Source organism: Arvicanthis niloticus, chromosome 6 (genome assembly GCF_011762505.2).
Source record: "Arvicanthis niloticus isolate mArvNil1 chromosome 6, mArvNil1.pat.X, whole genome shotgun sequence".
In the NCBI taxonomy this organism is placed as follows: Eukaryota; Metazoa; Chordata; class Mammalia; order Rodentia; family Muridae; genus Arvicanthis; species Arvicanthis niloticus.
The window spans coordinates 28,438,826-28,458,299 of NC_047663.1; the positions used below are offsets into that span (position 1 = coordinate 28,438,826).

Here is a 19,474-nt window from a genome sequence, read left to right on the forward strand (position 1 = left end):
GGGACCGGCGGCGTACCGCTAAAAGGGCTCCCCTGAATCGGAACTGTAAGAGAAGGTTCCGTGCGAGCAGCTGCGGGGAACCACGTGAGATCGGGGCGCGTTTCCGGTGCGGGCAGGCGCAGCGGGAGTTAAAGATCTGGCGTCTGAAGGGGTGAGAGGCGTTCGGGTGCTGAGGGGAAAGGAGACAGGTTGAGGGTCTAGGTGACTGGGAGGGAGGTGGGCGTTAAATAAAGGATGCTCTCTCTGAAAGGGGTGGAGGGAGATGGCAGGCTGTGGACAGGTACCGATCTGTCATCTTGACACGCCACGTGGGCTCGCCTTTGTCCGTGGCTGCAGTTTCTGTCAGGCTGAGCGGCAAGGCTATGCCTTATTCTCTTTCCAGTCTGGTGTTGGGTACAGAGCTGGTACTCCAGGGGTGCTTGCTGAATGAAAGAATGAATGAATCTCAATATCTCTCTCCCTCTCTCTCTCTCTCTCTCTCTCTCTCTCTCTCTCTCTCTCTCTCTCTCTCTCTCTCTCTCTCTCTCTCTCTCTCTGAAGAGAGAGAGCTCGGTATGCAGAGGGTTTTATAGAGGCTGTTTCTGGCATGGTAGGCCATTTCTGAATAATCAATGCTTGCTCTACGTTCCTTCAGACATTCTCTAGCTAGTCTGTGGGTTCTATTTTTCTCTTTTTGGAAGGCGCGATTGCCGTTTAAGGCATGCTCTTTTCTCTTATTGACTGCGAGGCCCTGTGGCTTGGTATCAAAAGCTAGGTGTACTGGCTTAGATCAACTATGCAGGTTACAGACCAAGGAGGTGGGAGGGGAAGGATGACACCAACAAAAATGATCATTAAAAGGTTATTATTATTTGTGAGCTCTTGTTAGCTCACATGTGAACACCAGAAGATAACTTTGTGGAGCGGGTTCATGGGTTCAAACTCATGCTTGTGGTATTCAACTCACGGTCCACTCAGCCATCTAGCTGGCTCAGGCCGCATTCTTAAGGTATAAAATTAGAGGTTAAGAACCTAAGTTTAGAAAGACAGAGCCAGGAGCTGGTGCTGCCATCCTCTTAGGTATTGTCTTTCAAGGTGGAGTCTCCTTTCAGCTTGTGAGACAGTGTTCCCTGGAAATGGAACATTCTAGAATGGATGCTTTCCAAATGTCTTCTTTCCTGGATGATGTCCTGTGTTAGGTGTCGTGCTGTGGGTCTCTCATAATCCACAGTTCACTGGTTGGTCACAACACTCATTGCCCCTTTCCCATAATACATAGTTTAATAAACGTTCATTGCTGTTCTTACATAATGGCCTTTCAAATTTTTATCTTCTTATTCTCTGACAGTTTTCTGCATGTATGTGATATATTTAGCCATTTCACTACCCCCCCCCCCATTACACTCTCATCTTGCCTGAATTCCTTCCAAGTTCCCTCCTTTCATGTCTTATATTTTTTCTGTGTGTGTTTCACTGAGTTTGATTGGAGTTGCTTGCTTGAATAGAGGAGTTATTTGCTATAGCATGGACAGTTTACCCATGGCTACACCACTGAAGAAAATGACCACCCCCCAACCCCCCAACCATTAATTGCCAGTAGCTCCCAAGGCAAGGGATAAGGCCTAGGGCCTTCTGAGCCCCTCCCCAATCTACCCCAATCTATGATAGAACATTAGTCATTGTTTGTTTGTTTGTTTTTTGAGTCAAGGTCTTACGTTGCCCAGTCTGGTCTGGATTTTTCCCCCCCTTGCCTTAGCCTTCCTAGAGGTGGAATTATGGCATGTGTCCTCAAGCTTGGCTTTTCTCATTACTTCCAACTTGCACAGGGCTGGGAGATCTCATTCTTTGTAAAAAAAAAAAAAAAAACAACGATGGTTATCATGACATATTCTGTAAAATTCCTTTTTTTGTTTGTTTGTTTTTGTTTTTCGAGACAGGGTTTCTCTGTATAGCCCTGGCTGTCCTGGAACTCACTCTGTAGACCAGGCTGGCCTCTGCCTCCCAAGTGCTGGGATTAAATGGGTGCGCCACCACCGGCCGGCATTCTGTAAAATTCTTGCTGGCTTTAATGTTGTAGGCCAGACTGTCTTGTTCCAGATGTAACTTTCCCTAGGAAAACCATACCAGTGCAGCTTCCCCTAATTTGCATTACTGAAAAAAGTGCTGTCCTCTTGGTGTGTGTAGGTCTTAGTTTTACATCTCCCTCCTTAGTTCCATCACAGTAGAAGCTCAACAGGAGGTTACTAAATCAAATGGAATAGACATTACAGTTTCTGTTTTTGAGCCCTTCCCCACTTTAGGGTATTAATTCATTGGTGAGTGAAGTGGGCAGGGATTGGGATTTTACAAGAGAGACTTAGGGTAGACATAATAGCAGTTTTATGGGAGTAATCCACTTGAAAATGATCATGACGAGAATAATCCTTTCGGTCCTATATCATTTCCCTGCTTGCCTGTCCCCAGGACCATGGCCAACACTGAGCGTACCTTCATTGCCATCAAGCCTGATGGGGTCCAGCGGGGGCTTGTGGGAGAGATCATGAAGCGGTTTGAACAGAAGGGGTTCCGCCTTGTTGGTTTGAAATTTCTGCAGGTGAGTGGACCTCGATCTTCCTGCTTTGACTCTTTGGCGCATAGCGGAACGCGGCAGAGTAACTTCCGAGTTTGTCTTGCTTCCTGTCTAGACATCTCTATGGTAGGGTGTCTTGGAGCCTGAAACCCTCTCAGTGACTAAGCATTGCTAGCTGAATCTTGGAACAAACCAAGTCATTTAGAGCTTTCAAAAATAGTCTCTCTTTCCCCATAACAACATGAAGTCCCTCATATTACTGCACAGCTGTAATTTCTGACTCAGCTCTGGGTGTTTTAGAGCTCTTGGTCTTTAGCCTCCTAAGCAGATAATTTTAGAGACCATCCTTCTAACTCCTACACCTCACCCTCAAAGTAGGTTGTCAGGAAGAAAGTCTTTGCTTTACTATCTGATAGTGCCTAACGTGAGTCAGGCACGGTACATTGGGCTTTGGGGGAGAAATCTGCAGTTTTGCTTGTGGGTGCTTCTGACGGAACAGAGAAGAGAAATAATTCTAACACACCTATGGGATTGATACATATATATTTGGTGCAACTGGTCTGGAATTCTTAGGATCCTTCCTAATCATCCTAAGTGCTGTGGTGATGTGCATACCATCCACTCAGATAACAATATTCCAGTAAATACCAAAGATTGATTGACCAAGAACCCTTCTTCAGACAATCTACGAAGTATGAATTCTAATTCGCAATGCAAATGTGTTAGGGGAACAATATTTCTTTCCTATTAAAGTAATACAATGTTGGTTCCTTGTACATTTTAAATTTGATTTGCAATATTGAGTTGTTGTTCTTATTGTTATTATTAGTAGTAGTATTATCATTTTCCTGTTATTTTTATGTGTAGCCCTGGCTAGCTTGGAACCTGCTCTATAGACCAGACTGGCCACAAACTCAGAGTGCTGCCTCTGCCTCTGGCTCCAGAGAGTCAGGATTAAAGGGCATACCACCATGTCCAGATGCAGTGTTAATTTTTTTTTTTTTAAATTGTATTTAGGGGCTGCAGAGATGGCTTAGCATCTTCCAGATGTCCTGAGTTCAATTTTCAGCACCCATATAATTTATGGGTTTATAGGTTTATGACCATCTATAAAGGGATCTGATGCCCTCTTCTGGCTTGCAGGTATACATGCGGCAGAACGCTTGTACATAAAATTTAAAACAACTTTAAAAATTGTATTAATGTGTATGTATGTGCGCCTATCTGTTGAAATGTGCACCATGTATGTATAGGGGCATGTGATCAGAAAATGGTACCAGAACCCCGGGAACTGCAGTTAAGTTGTGAGACACCTGATATGGGTGCTGGGAACCAAACTTAGGACCTCAGCAAGGGCAGACCCCTGAGCCATCTCTCCAGCCACCAGTTTTATTACATGGTTTTTTAGTATAAGGAGTAGACTATTGTTAATGCTAAGAGAGAACATGGTGGAATAATGAGAGCCAGATGAGGGCTTCCGTGGTAAATTAGGTCCCGGGGGTGCAATGAAGTGACCCAGTCATTTATCAAGCACAGTAGTCTATGGTAAGTACATGCTTTCTTCTCCATCTCTCATGACAGCTCTGAGAGGTACTTATTCCTGTCCTCACACTAGTTAGGAGGAGACCAAAGCTTAAGGAGGTCAGACGATGCGTCTGGTAACACAGACAGTGAAATGGCCGCCATTGTAACTTGAGTCTCTCTGGCCCGTAAGAATATTTTTCTCTCTTACCCTCAAATTTCTGTTGAGGATATGGGTTTGGTGAAGAATGGAAGAAGAGATATCTGCCATGTCTCTAAAGGGCTGTTCCATCAACAATGGACTTGAGAGACAAAGGGAGCCTGAGCTTTCCCCACGCCAATAAAATGTGCTCAGTCTTGTAGGCTAAAGGTTGTTGGAACCAGTTAGCAGAATTGAGTGTCGTGGGAAGGGAAAGTCAGGTCTATGTGTGTTAGCTGGCACGTCTACCAGCTCTCCGTAGAATAGGCAGGGTCAGACTGCATCCCTGTTTTCTGCAGGTTTGCTTTGGCAGGTGATGACTGACCAGTGGCTGAAGAATAGGATAGTGTGTGCTTTTGTTTGGTTTTTCTTTTCAGGTAGGGTTTCTTTGTGTCTGAGTATCCCTGGCTGTTCTGGAACTTACTTTGTAGACCAGACTGGCCTCAAACTTAGAAGAGATCTACCTGTCTCTGCCTCCCAAGTATTGAAATTAAGGCATTCGCCACCACCGCCTGGCTAATATGCTTTTTGGCAGCTAGTCCTGTCCTATGTGTATTCCTAAAGTGGCAACATGCTTTGTCTCATGTAGTGGTGCGGAAGTGTAAGATCCAAGGCAACTGCTAGGCAGGCCCTTGCAAGGCTATGTAGATGTGGGGGCAAAGAGAATGCCCGGCTGGGTTGGACTGGAACTGTGACAAACCTGCTCTTGATGTGGCAGCTCACATACCACACCACATACTAGCCTTGTAATATGAGTATCTAATTGTCTCCTTTTCTCTCTCTCTATTCTTCTCTCTTTTGTTCCTCAGACTTCAATCATTCTCACTGAGATAGGGTCTTACATCGCCAAGGCTAGCCTCAAATTCATTATGTGACTGAGATGGCTTTGAATTTCTTGATCTTGCTGCTTCTGACTGCAGAGTGCTGTGATTACAGGCGTATGGCACCACATCCTGCTCTGACTCATTGTCTTGAAAATACTTTTAAAAACATTTTATGTATACAATTTAAACATCTCATGCATTTCCCTGCGTGTATATTTGTGCACCACTTTGTGCCTGGTGCCTGTGGAGGTCAGTAGGCATTGGGTCCCTCAGAACTGGTTGCAGATGGTTATAAACTGCCATGTGGATACTGGGAATTGAACCTGGTTCCTCTTGAGGAGCAGCTGACCTAATTCATTCTTTAGCGGAATTATTTACTGCTAGATGTCATGGACTTTTAGGTAGTTCATAGGTAGGAACCTCTGGCAATGACATGGTCACTGCATTGGGCCTTTATCCTGTGAATAAATGTCTGGTGTTCTTGGGAGATGGCCAGGTTCAGCTACTGTTCATCTAATACAGAGACTGTCCTCCTGTTTCCATCTAATATTTTGGTTGAAGTGCTTTCTGGGAACCAAAAGTCACCCTACTGTTACTTTTTCTTTCCTTCCTTACAGTAAGTTGTTGTTATTAGAGGCAGGGTCTGACTCAGTACCTAGGCTGGTCTCAACACTTGTGGTCATCCTGTGTTTGTCTTCCAGTGTTGAGATTATAGGTGTAGCACTACTCTTAACTGGTTGGATTCAGGTTCTTTTTTGTTGTTGTTTTTGTTTTTTTTTTTTTTGGTTTTTTTTGAAGATTTATTAAGCACATGAGTACACCACCATTGCTATCTTCAGACACACCAGCAGAGGGCATCGGATCCCATTACACATGGTTGTGAGCCACCATGTGGTTGCTGGGAATTGAACTCAGGACCTCTGGAAGAACAGTCGGTGCTCCTAACCGCTGAGCCGTCTCTCCAGCCCTGGATTCAAGCTATTTTATTCTGCTGCATTAGAAATTCAGAAGTGCTTTGTGGCTATCACTGTTCCCCTCTTGTGATGTGGAGGATGAATCTGGTTATATCTGGTCACCAAGCTGTGAGATTATGTTTCAAGCAGTGGGAAGGATTAGGGAAGAAATTAGCCTTCTGGGTCCTAGGGGCCTGGGGCCAGCTCTCACCGTCTGTTTTGTAACAGGCTTCAGAGGACCTTCTCAAGGAGCACTATGTTGACCTGAAGGACCGTCCCTTCTTTACTGGCCTGGTGAAATACATGCACTCAGGACCAGTGGTTGCTATGGTAAGTGAGTCTGTGTGGGATCTAGATGGAATGACTCATTTGGGAGTAGAGCAGAGCTAGTGTTGCAGTTACTGTTTGGGTGCCAGGTCCTCTTTATTGTAGAGGAAACAGGCTGGTGGGATAGCCACATAGGATGAGAATTGGCTGTCTGATCCACCAAAGAAAATGTACATTTCCTTGCCAAGCTAAAGACTCAGGACTGGGAGAAATCAGGAGAGATCGGTTTGACTGAATTCCCATGGAACACAGGAAACTTGGTTTATTTAATAACATTTAGTTCATTGGTTCTCAACCTGTGGGTCAAGACCCCTTTGGGTTTTAATGACCCTTTACAGGGGTCACCAAAGATGATCAGAAAACACAGATATTTATATTATGATTTATAATAGTAGCAACATTACAGTTATGAAGTAGCAACAAAAAATTTTATATTTGGGGGAGGAGTCACCATCTGAGGAAGTGTATTTTAAAGGGTGGCAGCATTAGGAAGGGTGAGAACCACTGATTTATTCAAGAATGTGATTGCTCTATGTATGTCAAGTTCCTTCCTAGATAGTTTAGATACAGTTTTGAGACAAGATAGGTATCTGTTTTCATTCTTTCTAAAAATGGTTTATTGAGACAGAGTCTTAATATGTAGGCCAGCTTTGTGTCCTGGAATTCACCATGTAGCTTAGGCTGGCCTCAGGTACTCTAGGCTGTCCTGGAGCTTTTGATTCTTCCACTTAGAGTGTATTGGGATAACCACAGCAGACATGACTTTGCTTTTTAAAGTACAGAAAGAAGGCTGGGGTGGATGGTAAGGAGGATGGGTGAGAGGTGCTCAGGGACTGCATATTGTCAGGACTGTGCTGTTATGTTCCCAGGGCTGGGGAGATATGGGAGGTACCATATTTAGCATTTTATTTATTTGTTTTGGCTTTTTGAGACAGGGTCAGTCTTAGTCATTGTTCTATTGTGAAGAGACACCATGGCCAAGGCAACTCTTATAAAAAAAAGCATGTCATTAGAGCTCGCTTACAGTTTCAGTGGTTTAGTCCATCACCGTCATGACAGGCATACCTGTCTGCATGTGGGCAGACATGGTGTTGGAGAAGTTGAAGAGTTAGATGTGAAGGCAGCAGGAAAAGGGAGCCATGGGTCTGGCTCCGGCTTTTAAAACTCAAAGCTCACCCCAAGTGACACACGTCTTCCAACAAGGCTATACCTACTAATCCTCCTTAAGAAGTGCCACTCCATGGTGATGAAGCATTCAAATCTATATAAGCCTTTAGGACCATTTTTACTCAAACTACCACATTTCACTTTCTGCCCCATATACTTGTTGCCCTATCCTAGTGCAAAAATGCATTCTGTCCAGCTTCAAAAGTCCCCAGAGTCTATCAGTCTCAGCAGTGTTCATAAGTCCAAAGTTTAGAGTCTCTTCTGAGACTCAAGGCAGTCTGTCACTCCTGTAAAATAAAAATGAGAAGACAGATCACATACTTTGAACATGCAGTGACATAGAATATACATTCTGGGAAGGGGAAAGGGAGCATTGTGAGGAAATCCTGAACCAAAGCAAGACCTCAGCCCAGTAGGACAAACTCTAGACTCTGCATCCCCACGGCTGATGCCAACGCGATCTTTGATCCCCTACTCCTTTCAGGATTATTGACTGTGACACACTTCTCTGTCTTGAGCTGGTTCTACACCCCATATGCAGGTTTCCTTGGCAGGTATTCCACGACTCTGGCATCTCCAGTATCTTGGTGTTTCCAGCATAGGGTCTTTCTATGAAGCCCTGGATGTATTGGAACACTCTATGTAGATCAGGCTGGCTTTACTGAGATCCACATGCCTCTACCTCTAGGGTGGTGGGATAACCACAGTGGCAATATTTACTATTAAAAAAGGTTGCTGGCTGCCACATGGATGGATCTGAATTGATCTTAGGAGGATAAAAGTAGGGACAGGTGACCAGCATCCTTAGTACTGGAACAAGTAGTTGAATGAGGGGGTCCTGGAGCCATTTGTTTTGCAATTCCATGTGCCAGGTTTTCTACTGAGTTTTTCTTCCTTGACTGTATCTTCTGTTGTCCTTGGAGGTCTGGGAGGGACTGAATGTTGTGAAGACAGGCCGGGTGATGCTTGGAGAGACTAACCCTGCAGACTCTAAGCCTGGGACCATACGAGGAGACTTTTGCATCCAAGTTGGCAGGTAAGAATTGATACTTTCACCCCTTTCCCAAATTCAAGCTAGTTGCCACAAGAATTTGAGCCTCTGAGTCTAGAAATGAACATGATACCATCTGCAAGTCAATTCATTTTCTTTGTTTTATTTTAGCTTTTAAAGGTTTGTTTTTGTTTTGTTTTGTTTTTTTGTTTTTTTAACTTTATGTGTATGGATAGTTTGCCTGCATGTGTGTACCACTTTTGTGCCCAGGGAGGCAAGAAGAGGGCATTGTGTTCCCCTGAACTGGAGTTACAGGTAGTTGTGAGCCCATGTGGATCCTGGGAACTAAACCAGAGTTCTCCGGAGGTCTAGCCAGTACTCTTAAAACCGAGCTGTCTCTTCCACCACTAGTTTAGGTGTTTTTTGAGACAGTGTCTAAAGTAGGCTGGCTGGCCTCAAAATGCTATGTAGCTGAGGCTATTCTTGAATTTTTGATGTCCCCAACTCCTACCCCTCTCTCAAATGCTGGGATTAGAGGCATTGGCCACTCCACTGGGTTTCAGGTCACTTTTAAATATGGATTTTGTCTTCCTGCCTCTGAAGGTGGAAGCTGACTTGTTTGCTTGGCTGTGCCTTTCTTGAACAGAGAGCCTGGCCAGCATCTTCCCTGAAGGCTGTTCACAGGAAGTCCTTCTTTCCATGTTGTTCTGAAGTACTTGGGACTCTGGCTTTTCTGCTGCCATGGCCTTTGGCTATCCATAGTGCGAGTGCAAGGGTCGTGGGCAGGTTCATCTTTCCGGTTTGGTAATGACGTCACCTCTCTGCCCACAGGAACATCATTCACGGCAGTGATTCTGTGAAGAGTGCAGAAAAGGAGATTAGCTTGTGGTTTCAGCCTGAGGAGCTGGTGGATTACAAGAGCTGTGCGCACGACTGGATCTACGAGTGACAGGAGGGCCCTGCCTTCCAACCTGCTTACTCTTGTCCTCACAGGCAGGGGATCAGCATCTCTAGATATTTCTGGAACTTCTTTGACCTGGAAGGAACCTCTGGGAGCTGTGACTCCCGGTGCAGTGTTAAATGCCACTGGTAGATTAAAGCCTTTCATCTGTCCTTTTGTATTGCTGTATCGCTCTGCACTCCTTACCTCCTCTAGGCTTCTGGATAACCTGAGTGGACAGAATGCAAATGTTATGCAAATTACTTATTTTGGCCTCATGTGCACACAGATGCTTTTCATTGTCCTTGTGGTTTGAGCCACCACCCTGGGACACACAGGCATTTCTTTGTCTACCTCCCTTCCCATCACCTGCATCCTATTCGCTCTAGACTGCAATTTCTGAGGAGGATGTGTGAGGTTGTTAAAACTGTTTTGGGAACAGAGAATTCATTAGAAATAAAGATGCCAAACCAAGCCTGTTGGCCCAGGCCTGTAATTCCAACACTCAGGAGACAGAGGCAGGAGGATTCTGAGTTCCAGGCCAGTCTGGACAACGTAGTGAAGCCTTGTTAAAACAAATCAGAACAGCTGGATGTAATGGAGCACACTTTTTAATCCCAGCACCTGGATCTCTGGGAGTTCAAGGTCAGCTTAGTCTAGATAGTGAGACCCTGCCTCAAAAAACCAAAACAGGAAAACAAACAACAACAAATACACGAAGCCTTGGGTTCTATCCCCAGCACCACACAATGCCATGGTAGTACTGTAATCCAGCACTCAGGAGAAAGGATAAGTTCAAAGTTGTCCTTAGCTTTATAGTTTGAGAGCAGCCTGGCCTATACAAGAACTTGTCTTAAAAAAAAAAAAAAAGAAAAGCTGGGTGGTGGTGGCTCATGTCTTTAATCCTAGCACTCAGGAGGCAGGGGTAGGTAGTTCTCTGCGTTTGAGGTCAGCCTGGTCTACAGAGTGAGTTCCAAGACAAGGGAAAGACAAAGAAACCCTGTCTTGAAAAACAAAACAAAACAAAACAAAAAGGGTGGATGGCTGTGGCTCAAGCCTTTAATTCCCAGCTTTTGGGAGGCAGAGGAGAGGCAGGTGGATCTCTGTGAGTTCAAGGCCAGTTTGGTCCATAGAGCAATTCTACACAGAGGAACCCCGTCTTGAACCTCCCCGCTCCAAAAACAAAAAACCCAGTAACAACAAACCAAAAAAAAATCGTGAGAAGTTGTAGCTATTGTCAGATCAGAAAATCTGTGTCTTCTGAGGCTCTGGGACCCTCAGCTGGTGTCAAATGAAGGGTCCTACTGCAGGGTAGGGAGTTCAGTAACCTGATAAAGGGGTAAATGACTCTTAACTGAACAGGTAAGTTCAGTGAAATTTGTGGCCTCTCGGGACAGTTGACATTTAATAACTCCAAAACAACGGAGAGTGTGGCTGCACATTCGTGTCATCCTAGCATTTAGGAGGAAGAGACAGGCATGCAGCAAGCTTGAGGCCAGACTGGTGCTGTCTAGCCAGGGCTATGCATTGAGATCATCTCAAAAGAAAACCAACCAGCTAGCTGGGGAAACGAGAGCTGGTGCTTCAGACTGAGAATGAAGGAAATGGCTCCAGAGTGAGGGCAAATGGCAGTCATTGCCAGTGCATCCTAGGCTGATGCTCTTAATTGAGGTTTAGGACAGTGGTGAGATGGGCTGTTACCCACCTGAGTGGTTATAGGCGATCAGGTGGGCTGGAGCCACAATGGTGATAACCTGACCTCATCCCATCTTGGGTCATGAGTGGTTCTGTATTGGTGTCATAGAGAACACAGAGAGAGCTTGCCCGTCTCTTCAGAGACTCAGAGACGAAGGGAACTGTCGAAAGCAGGGTATATCCTCTTGATGAGACCGGGGCTTGAGTCACTTGAAATCAGTGTTTGCTGGGAATTGGAAAAAAATAATAATAAATGTAGGCCCAAGTGCCCGGGCGTAAAACCTGTACCAGGGAATTTATAGTTCCCCCATCCTAATAGTCAGAGCGCAGAGAGCTGTCTCATCTATGCAGGTCTTTAGCCAGCACTGATGGAATGGAGTTGGAGGAGGTTTTAGGCATTTTTGACTCATCTGGGCAAGTCTCAGAGCTTTGAGCAACGCCATAAACCTCTTTCCAGGGATGTTTAGGGTCCCAGCTCAAGCTCTAAGCCTGCTGGGAGAAGCAGCAGCTGGTTCACAGAGTGCTTAAGGCAATGCAATTTTGCAGGAGGATTGGGGGTGGGGGGAGGGTGATCTGGACATAGAAATGAAGCAGATGTGAGCAGGGGGGGGGGGGGGAGGGGGGAACCTTTGGGGGAACTGGTGGCTTGCTAAGAAGACAGGAGGTAAAGACTGATTGCAAGTTGATAGCCCTGGCTTCTGAGAATACAGAATCTGGAGTACTGGAGGCTGGACCAAGGCCTTGTGCTACACAAGTGGGCCTACCACAGAGCTCAGTCTCCAATCCTCCCTACCCTCAAGTAGTCGAGGCTGGTCTTCACTTCCAGCGTAGCTAAGGATGTACCACCATATCTAGTTTATGGTCAAACCCACTCCAGCCCCTCTCTTTGTATATATTTCTTAAATATTTTTAAAATCATATTATGTGTAGGTGTGTGTGTGTGTTGCATGTGAGTATGTGTACATAAGGACATGTCCTCGGAGATGAGAGGCATCAGATCCCCTGGAACTGGATTTACAGTCGTGAGTCAACTGAAGTGTGTGGTTGCTGGGAATTGAACTCTGGCCTCTGGAAGAGCAGCAAGTGCTCTTAACTGCAAAGCTAGCTCTCCACCCTCATTTTTGTATATTTTGAGACAGGCCAGGCTGACTTTGAACTGTAGCAGTGGCTGTTCTTTCCTGATTCTCCTGCTTCCACCACCCAAAGGCTAGCATTACAGGCAGGCGTCATCTCTCATACCTGGCTTTGCTTCTTAGTTTGAGATAGTCTCATGTACTCAATTGACCAGGCTGGCCTTGAATTTCCTCTTAAGTTTAGGCAGGCCGTCAACTTCTACAAAATCTAGAATCTTGCCAGGGGAGTCTCAGGTTGAAGTGGGTAGCCTGACACCCGGTAGTGCTCTGCGGCAGGAACCCCAGTCTCCGGGTGGCAACAGAGAGCCTCCAGAAGCTGGAAAAGTAGGCGAGGCCGAGGCGAGGAGACAGACAGCAGGGAGCTGGCCCTAGTGTCAAAAGGCATGCGTTATCTTAGGAATTTGAAAGTCGTTCTGACACAGGATCAGATGGCCTTCTGAGTACGGGGCTGAAGACTAACTTGATTCCTAAGGAAGTCGTCATTTTGGATGAGAAAGTCTAAGAGCTCAAGCAGACAGGAAAGAACAGAGGGCTGAATTTTAGAGACAGGAAAGACTCGGGGTACCCCAGAGCAGGGAGAGTCCAGCTGGGCGCGGATATCCCAGGGAAGGGTGAATGCAGATGTCTCCTGGAATAAAGAAATCAGGACCAGATCTCTGAGGTTGAAGCCTGTGGCAGCAAAGAGCAAGCAGACTCGGGTGGGGAGCAAATCACTTCCTGCCTCGCAGCCCTCCCTATCCCTGCAAGGAGAGGGCGTGCACCTCGAGCCTTTGGGCGGGGACAGAGACGACTGGCAAGATCAGGCAGACTGAGCGTCCCGGGTTGGGCAGCGGGGTCCTCCGGGGTGTGGCGTCTCTCATCCCGCCCCGCGCCCCTCCTCTTCCCGCGCCGGCTGGTGGTCGTTCTAATCTTTTTGCTTCCGTCGCTCATCGCAGACACCAGCCGACCCACCGGCTTTCGGTAAGGCTAAGATGTACTCTTCGTCCCAACATAAGCCCACCTCAGGCTCCCGCGGTCCCCTTTCTGGGCCTCCTGGGTGGGGCAGAAGTATCTGGAAAGCCACGTGTCCTCCGCAGCGGCGGCGGTGGCAGGAACCCACGTGGCTTCCTGGGCTGGCTTGGGTTCACGGGGCCTCATCGACTACACTTCTTGCCTCCGCAGGACCATGGCCAACCTCGAGCGTACCTTCATTGCCATCAAGCCAGATGGCGTGCAGCGCGGTCTGATCGGGGAGATCATCAAGCGATTCGAGCAGAAGGGGTTCCGCCTGGTGGCCATGAAGTTCCTTCGGGTAACAACGCCCTTCGCCCCCTACCCCTTTGCTGCTGGGTTGCGGGAGTTTGGTTCTCCCGCCAGTAGTTTGTCCACGTCGCCTTTTGGAGTCAGAGCCAGGCCTCCTGGCTGATTTCACTCCCACGAGAATCCTTTTGACCTCCGCCCCTCACCAGACGTTGGTGGCCCGCTGGCCCTTTCCCAGGCCGGGGAGGACAGACGCCCTTGGGAAGGTTAAGTGGAGGTAACGTGACTGTTGGCGGTGCCCAGGCCTGGCTTCCCTCCCGCTGTGCGTCCTGGCCCTGTCCAGGTCCTGCCTGTCTTGCAAAGGGCCTCCAGTCTGCTTGTGTGTCTTGTGGGGGCAGCAAGGATTGGAGAGGGCCTGGAACTCACCCTGTACAATGGGTGGGGTCTTGCAATTCTTTTGTGCTTTGGCCGAAACTTTCAGATCACCGAGGCTTCATCTCTCCGTGGCATAACTATTTTCCGTGTTATGTGGCCACCAGCTGAAGGTGTAGTTCACGAGGTCTAGAGTCGGATCCCCAGCCTCTTATAAACAGTAGGGTGTGGTGGCACATTCTCTAATCTCAGCACGTGGAAGGTGGAGATAAGAGAATCTGGGTCACCTTTGGCTACACCTGGAGTTTAAGGCCAGGCCTGGACTCCATGAGACCCAGTCTTTAAAAACCAAAGTTACTTTTAAACTTTAAATAGCTACTGAAATATAAGTCATCAGTTTTGTTCTTGGGGCTGGAGTAAAAGGCTCTTGGTGAAAAGCACTTCTGTCTTCCAGAGGATGGGTTCAGTTCCCATTACTCACAGGATAGCTCAGACCTGAAACTCCAGTCTTAGGGGATCCGACACCCTTTTCTGGCTTCCGAGCGAGAGACATACACAGGATGCACAGATAATGCATGCTGGCCAAACACCCATTCACGCAATTGCTTTTAAACACGAAAAAGCAGGGCATAGTGACTTATACCTTTAATCTCAGCGGCGGCAGAGGCAGGCAAATCTCTGAGTTTGAGGCTAGCTTGGTCTACAGAGTGAATTCCAGGTCAACCATGGCCGTACAGACTCTGTCTCAAAAACAAAACAGAAAAAGGTGTTCTTGGGGTTGGAGAGAGGGCTCAGCAGTTGAGTACTTACTGTTGAGGCCGGGCGTTCGGTTCCCAGCACTGTGTGGTGGCTCACAACCATCTCTGATTTCGGTTCCAGGGGACCCGATATCTTCTGGCTCCTGGGCACCAGGCACAAATGCAGGCAAAACAGTTACACACATAAATCTTAAAAGTTTGTTGTCTGGAATGTTTAAAAGGTTCAGTTGACCAGGGGAACCTGAGGTTACTGACACATCCAGCCAACATTTCCTTTTCCAAATCTTGCTTCAAACCACTTCTACAGTGTTAAATCCTTAACATTACTATGTAAGTCTTTATTTTGGTCTTTCTAGACTGGGTTTCTCTGTAGCCCTGGCTGTCTTGTCTTGGAACCTGCTCTATAGACCAGGCTATCCTCGAAATTAGATTCACCTGCCTCTGCCTCCCAAGGGCTAGGATCAAAGGTGTGTGCCACCAATGTCTTTTATTTTGTAAGACAAGGTCTCGATCTCAGGCTGGCCTTAAAACTTGGGGTTCTCCTTGCCTCTGTCTCCCAAGTGCTGGGATTGTGAGCATGAGCCATCACCCTCAGCTCATTCCCTAAACACCTGTAATTCTTGTCTTGTGCATGGTGTGTTTATGTGTGAGTGCTGATCCTACCATCTTGAGATGGTCTCCTGGTCATTGCTGCATACATACTATAGGCCAGCTGGCCAGTGAGTCTCCAGGGTCTTGTCTGTCTGTACCTTTCATCTCTGGGTGGGAAGTTCTGGGGATTCAGGTCTGCATGCCTGTACTTGATCCTCATATGCTTTCTACATGGAGTTGTCATCCTCTTAAAACCTGGTGCTGGAGACTGAACACAAGGCCTTTCACACCTTAGGCATGCACTTGACCACGGAATTAATATTCCCAGCTTAAGTTGTCTTTATGATCAGTATAGGGATTTTTCTTCTTTTTTTTTCCCCCCCTGCCACAATAGTGTTGGTTTTGTGATATGGAACCTTGTGAATTTACTGAAATACCAAACCTGGAATTAAGTACCTGCTGTGTTGGAAAGTCCACCCCCACCCCCAGGGTGGGATACAACCATGTCTAAGCCTTTCTGGTCTGTTCGATAATAGGATCCTCTCTCTGCTAGGCTTCTGAGGAGCATCTAAAGCAGCACTACATTGACCTGAAAGACCGTCCTTTCTTCCCGGGGCTGGTGAAGTACATGAACTCAGGGCCCGTGGTGGCCATGGTGAGTGCTTGTGAAGGACTGAGGGGTCTGGGTATTTGGGACTGGCTTTTTTCTTGTGGCCCAGACTGGCCTGGGACTCTAGTCTGTCTACCTCTTTTGTACTGGGGTTATAAGACCAGCAGGAGTCAGCAACTATGTGTTCGGAAGGTAAAAGAAAAGGAAATCAGATTTTAGAGAAGGCTGGGAGTTGGGTTTCTGGCACCCACACAGGCTGACCTCCCATCACTCCAGCTGCAGGAATCTGGCTTCCGTAGGTGCCAGTACTCCCATGTACATGTGTGTACACACACAAGAAAAGAGCTTAAGGCAAATCTCGGTAGGGCTAGTTTGCTTTCAGAGGAGCCCTGTTTGCCACAAGTACTTTTGACCACATTTGTTTCCTAGATTTTAGAGATGCCCAAGTTCTCTGGCCTTGTACTACCAGTGCAGTGTCCTGTGGGAATGATGGCAGAGTGCAAGGAAAATTCACTGAAACTGTCACAGAGCACGTCCTGTTCCCAGACTAGTCCTTAAGTTTCTCTTTTCTGACTAACCCTTGTCATCTCTTGCCTTCTCAGGTAGGCTCTTAGGGCCTTTCCACTGTTCCCCCATCTGTCCCCAGAGTTTGTCCTTTTTTTTTTTTTATTTTTATTTTTATTTTTTTTGGCGAGTAGTCTTTTCCAATGTTCTACTTATGAATTTAAAACATAGGCCCTTGCCCTAGGCAGGTGTTATCTGACCACAATGCCATACATTGATTTTAAAGATGAATGAGTAGGAGTGTTCTTGATGGTTCTGTCTCAGTAACTGTCTTTTGTCTGGTTAAGGTCTGGGAGGGGCTCAATGTGGTGAAAACAGGCCGAGTGATGCTGGGAGAGACCAATCCAGCTGATTCTAAACCAGGCACCATTCGTGGGGATTTCTGCATTCAAGTTGGCAGGTAAGGGGTGTGTGCGCTCGCGTGCATGTGAGATAGTGAACTTTTAACTCTTAAGTGGAGTGTATAACACTTTGGGCATATCCTAGAATTTTGGCAAACCTGAAAAAAGAATGATTGCTTGAAAATTGTAATTGAGACACTGCAGAGAGCCGCACGTGATGCTTCCTGTGTGGGGAAACAAAGGGTTTAACCTCAATCCAATTTGTTACTGGATGTATGGGTATGACACCTAACCCTTTGATTCCTTTAGCCCAACTGTAATTTGTACTCAAACTTTGTAGATTCAAATGGGATAAAGGGATTGTTCCTAATAAGCATGGATGGTATGGTTTGATTTGTAAATCCCTTCTAAGAAAATGCAGGCCTGGTGGCCCACACCTTTATTCCCGGCTTTGGAGAGCCAGAGGCACAGGCATGTATATAGTGAGGTCTGGGACAGCCAGAGCTGCAGAGTAAGGCCGGTCTTGAAAAACTAAAGAAACAAAACTCCTAAAAACTATCTCAGTGTGGGTGGTGTACACCTTAATCCCAGCACATCCTAGGCACTTCTGAATTTGAGGCTAGCCTGGTCTACAGAGGGAGTTTCAGGACACTCAGGCATACACAAAGAAACCTTGTCTCCAAAAGAGACACACCTCCTCCAAAACCCAAACCAACCAGATAAGAGGTGGAGGGTAGGATGACCAGAAAGTTCAAGGTTAGTTTTATCAGTATAGGAAATTTGAGACTAGCCCTCCCCACTCTCCACAGCAGCAGGACTGGCTCTAAACTGGCATTTGGAGCCTTGCCCACTTCTTTTTTGTTTTGTTTTGTTTTTTTTTTTTAATCAGTAGCAGTCTTGGGTTATAAATACTATGTTCTTTTTTTTAATTTGAGTACCTTTATAACTTTGTACTTTTTTGGTATTAAAAGAATAGCAAAGTTTTTTTTCCTAGTGTTTTGCTTGCATGTATGAGTGCCCAGTCTGCAGAGGTCAGAAGGTTATCAGATGCTCTGCAACTGTAGGTACACATGGTTGTGAACTTGGGTTCTCTCCAAGAGCAACAAGTGCTCTTAACTGTTGAGCAGTCTCCAGTCCCATCCTAATGGATTTTAGTTAAATGTTTTACTATTTGCCTTACTGAAGATTCAGGGTAGGGCCTCATATAGTCCAGGCAAGCATTCTAGTATTGTGTCAGTACTACAGTCAGTTTTGGTTTACTTGGGGTTGGGGGAATGTAATTTTTTTTTTTTTTTTTTTTTTCTTTCGGTTTTTCGAGACAGGGTTTCTCTGTGTAGCCCTGGCTGTCCTGGAACTCACTCTGTAGACCAGGTTGGCCTCGAACTCAGAAATCCGTCTGCCTCTGCCTCTGCCTCCCAAGCGCTGGGATTAAAGGTGTGCGCTACCACCGCCCGGCGGGAATGTAATTATTGTCAGGTTAAAAGGTCTGTGGTGTCTGCTTTATGCTGTTATCTAGGGATGAACTCTGAGCTTTCTTTTTTAGGAACATCATTCATGGCAGTGATTCAGTGGAGAGTGCTGAGAAAGAGATCCGTCTGTGGTTTAAGCCGGAAGAACTGATTGACTACAAGCCTTGTGCCCACGACTGGGTGTATGAGTAGACATGGAGAAACCAGTCCTTTTCAGCACTACTGATGGGTTCCTGGACACAGCTCTTTATCCCACTGACTGGATGGATCTTTTGTAAAACAATAAAGACTCTGGAATTGGGTATGCAGTGTCCTGTGCTCATTTGCTAGAACTAAATGAAGTCGTTTTGCTCGGAGGCTATGACGGCATTAAATGAAGTAGTTCTATTTACTGTGAAGAATCAGTGTGGATCTTCTCAGAAACCAGATCAAGACAAGGGGAGGTAGCAGGGGGAAGAGTCAGAGTGTGATACTGGCTGTTCAGGGAAATAAACATTTCTACACTAGCTGACAGAGGAATGTGTATTTCTGCAAGGATACTGTTGGAATGAAGAGTTTGAGCAGCAGCTGATGTCCTTCCGGCCTGAAACTTGTACTCAGGTATTCCTGTAGCCGTATGTGGCATGTAGTGGAGTGTTTTGCTTGCATGCACGTGTGGGTCTGGTATGCAGTGGTCAGAAGTGGTGCCTGATTACCTGGAACTGGATTTATGTATGTTAGCTGCCACATGAGTGCTGGGTACCGAACCTGGGTCTTTTGCAGAAGCAGCTAGTGCACTCAGTCACCAACTATCTCTTCCCTTAACACATTCCCCTGTGGTAGAATTGTGTACATTGGTGTGGGTGGTCTCAAGCTGGAGACACTGGTGGAGACACTGCCCACTTTGGGTCCTCTGGAAGAACAGTTTGTACACTTAACTGATAAGCCACCACTCCAGCCTTTTGGGGTGAGAGACTTTTTCTAGGCTCATCATCAGCTTGGGCTATTAGGTAGACTGCCCCCCCTGGCCCCCCCCCCCCCACAGGGTTTTTTTGTGCTTAGTTAGCCCTCACTGTTCTGGAACTTGTTTTGTAGGTCAGGCTGGCCTCGAATTCAGAAGGACCCACCTTCTGCCTCCCAAGTGCTGGAATTAAAGATGTACACCAACCAGCCCTGGAAAAGATTGTGGAGCCCCATAGCCCACAAGCATGGGCTATTTGGTATGCTTTTTTGGGAGGCTAAGGGCACAGTCT

At 46.5% G+C, this 19,474-nt stretch overlaps 1 protein-coding gene across 3 annotated transcripts; it reads left to right on the forward strand.

Moving 5' to 3' along the window:
- On the forward strand, positions 1 to 18,544 carry LOC117710483 (nucleoside diphosphate kinase B). 3 transcript variants are annotated; one of them, XM_076935998.1, is made up of 8 exons: positions 3 to 151; positions 2,443 to 2,572; positions 6,274 to 6,375; positions 8,463 to 8,575; positions 13,460 to 13,589; positions 15,812 to 15,913; positions 16,720 to 16,832; positions 18,317 to 18,544. In XM_076935998.1, exons 2-8 carry the CDS (start codon positions 2,447 to 2,449, stop codon positions 18,432 to 18,434), a joined length of 804 nt encoding a protein of 267 aa, XP_076792113.1. In that variant the 5' UTR covers positions 3 to 151; positions 2,443 to 2,446; the 3' UTR covers positions 18,435 to 18,544. The 3 variants fall into 3 exon arrangements, with proteins under 3 accessions (XP_034361196.1, XP_076792113.1, XP_034361195.1); XM_034505305.2 differs by lacking the exons at positions 13,460 to 13,589; positions 15,812 to 15,913; positions 16,720 to 16,832; positions 18,317 to 18,544 and adding an exon at positions 9,362 to 9,643 and having other exon boundaries at positions 1 to 151; XM_034505304.2 differs by lacking the exons at positions 3 to 151; positions 2,443 to 2,572; positions 6,274 to 6,375; positions 8,463 to 8,575 and adding an exon at positions 13,086 to 13,258.
- The last annotated feature ends 930 nt before the right edge of the window (positions 18,545 to 19,474 follow it).

Bases quoted from the DNA above. Each gene is read 5' to 3' on its own strand.
- LOC117710483 (XM_076935998.1), top strand. From the start codon at position 2,447: ATGGCCAACACTGAGCGTACCTTCATTGCCATCAAGCCTGATGGGGTC. The intron at 6,376-8,462 runs GTAAGTGAGTCT...TTGTCCTTGGAG, and splicing joins CAGGACCAGTGGTTGCTATG to GTCTGGGAGGGACTGAATGT. The intron at 16,833-18,316 runs GTAAGGGGTGTG...TTTCTTTTTTAG, and splicing joins TTCTGCATTCAAGTTGGCAG to GAACATCATTCATGGCAGTG.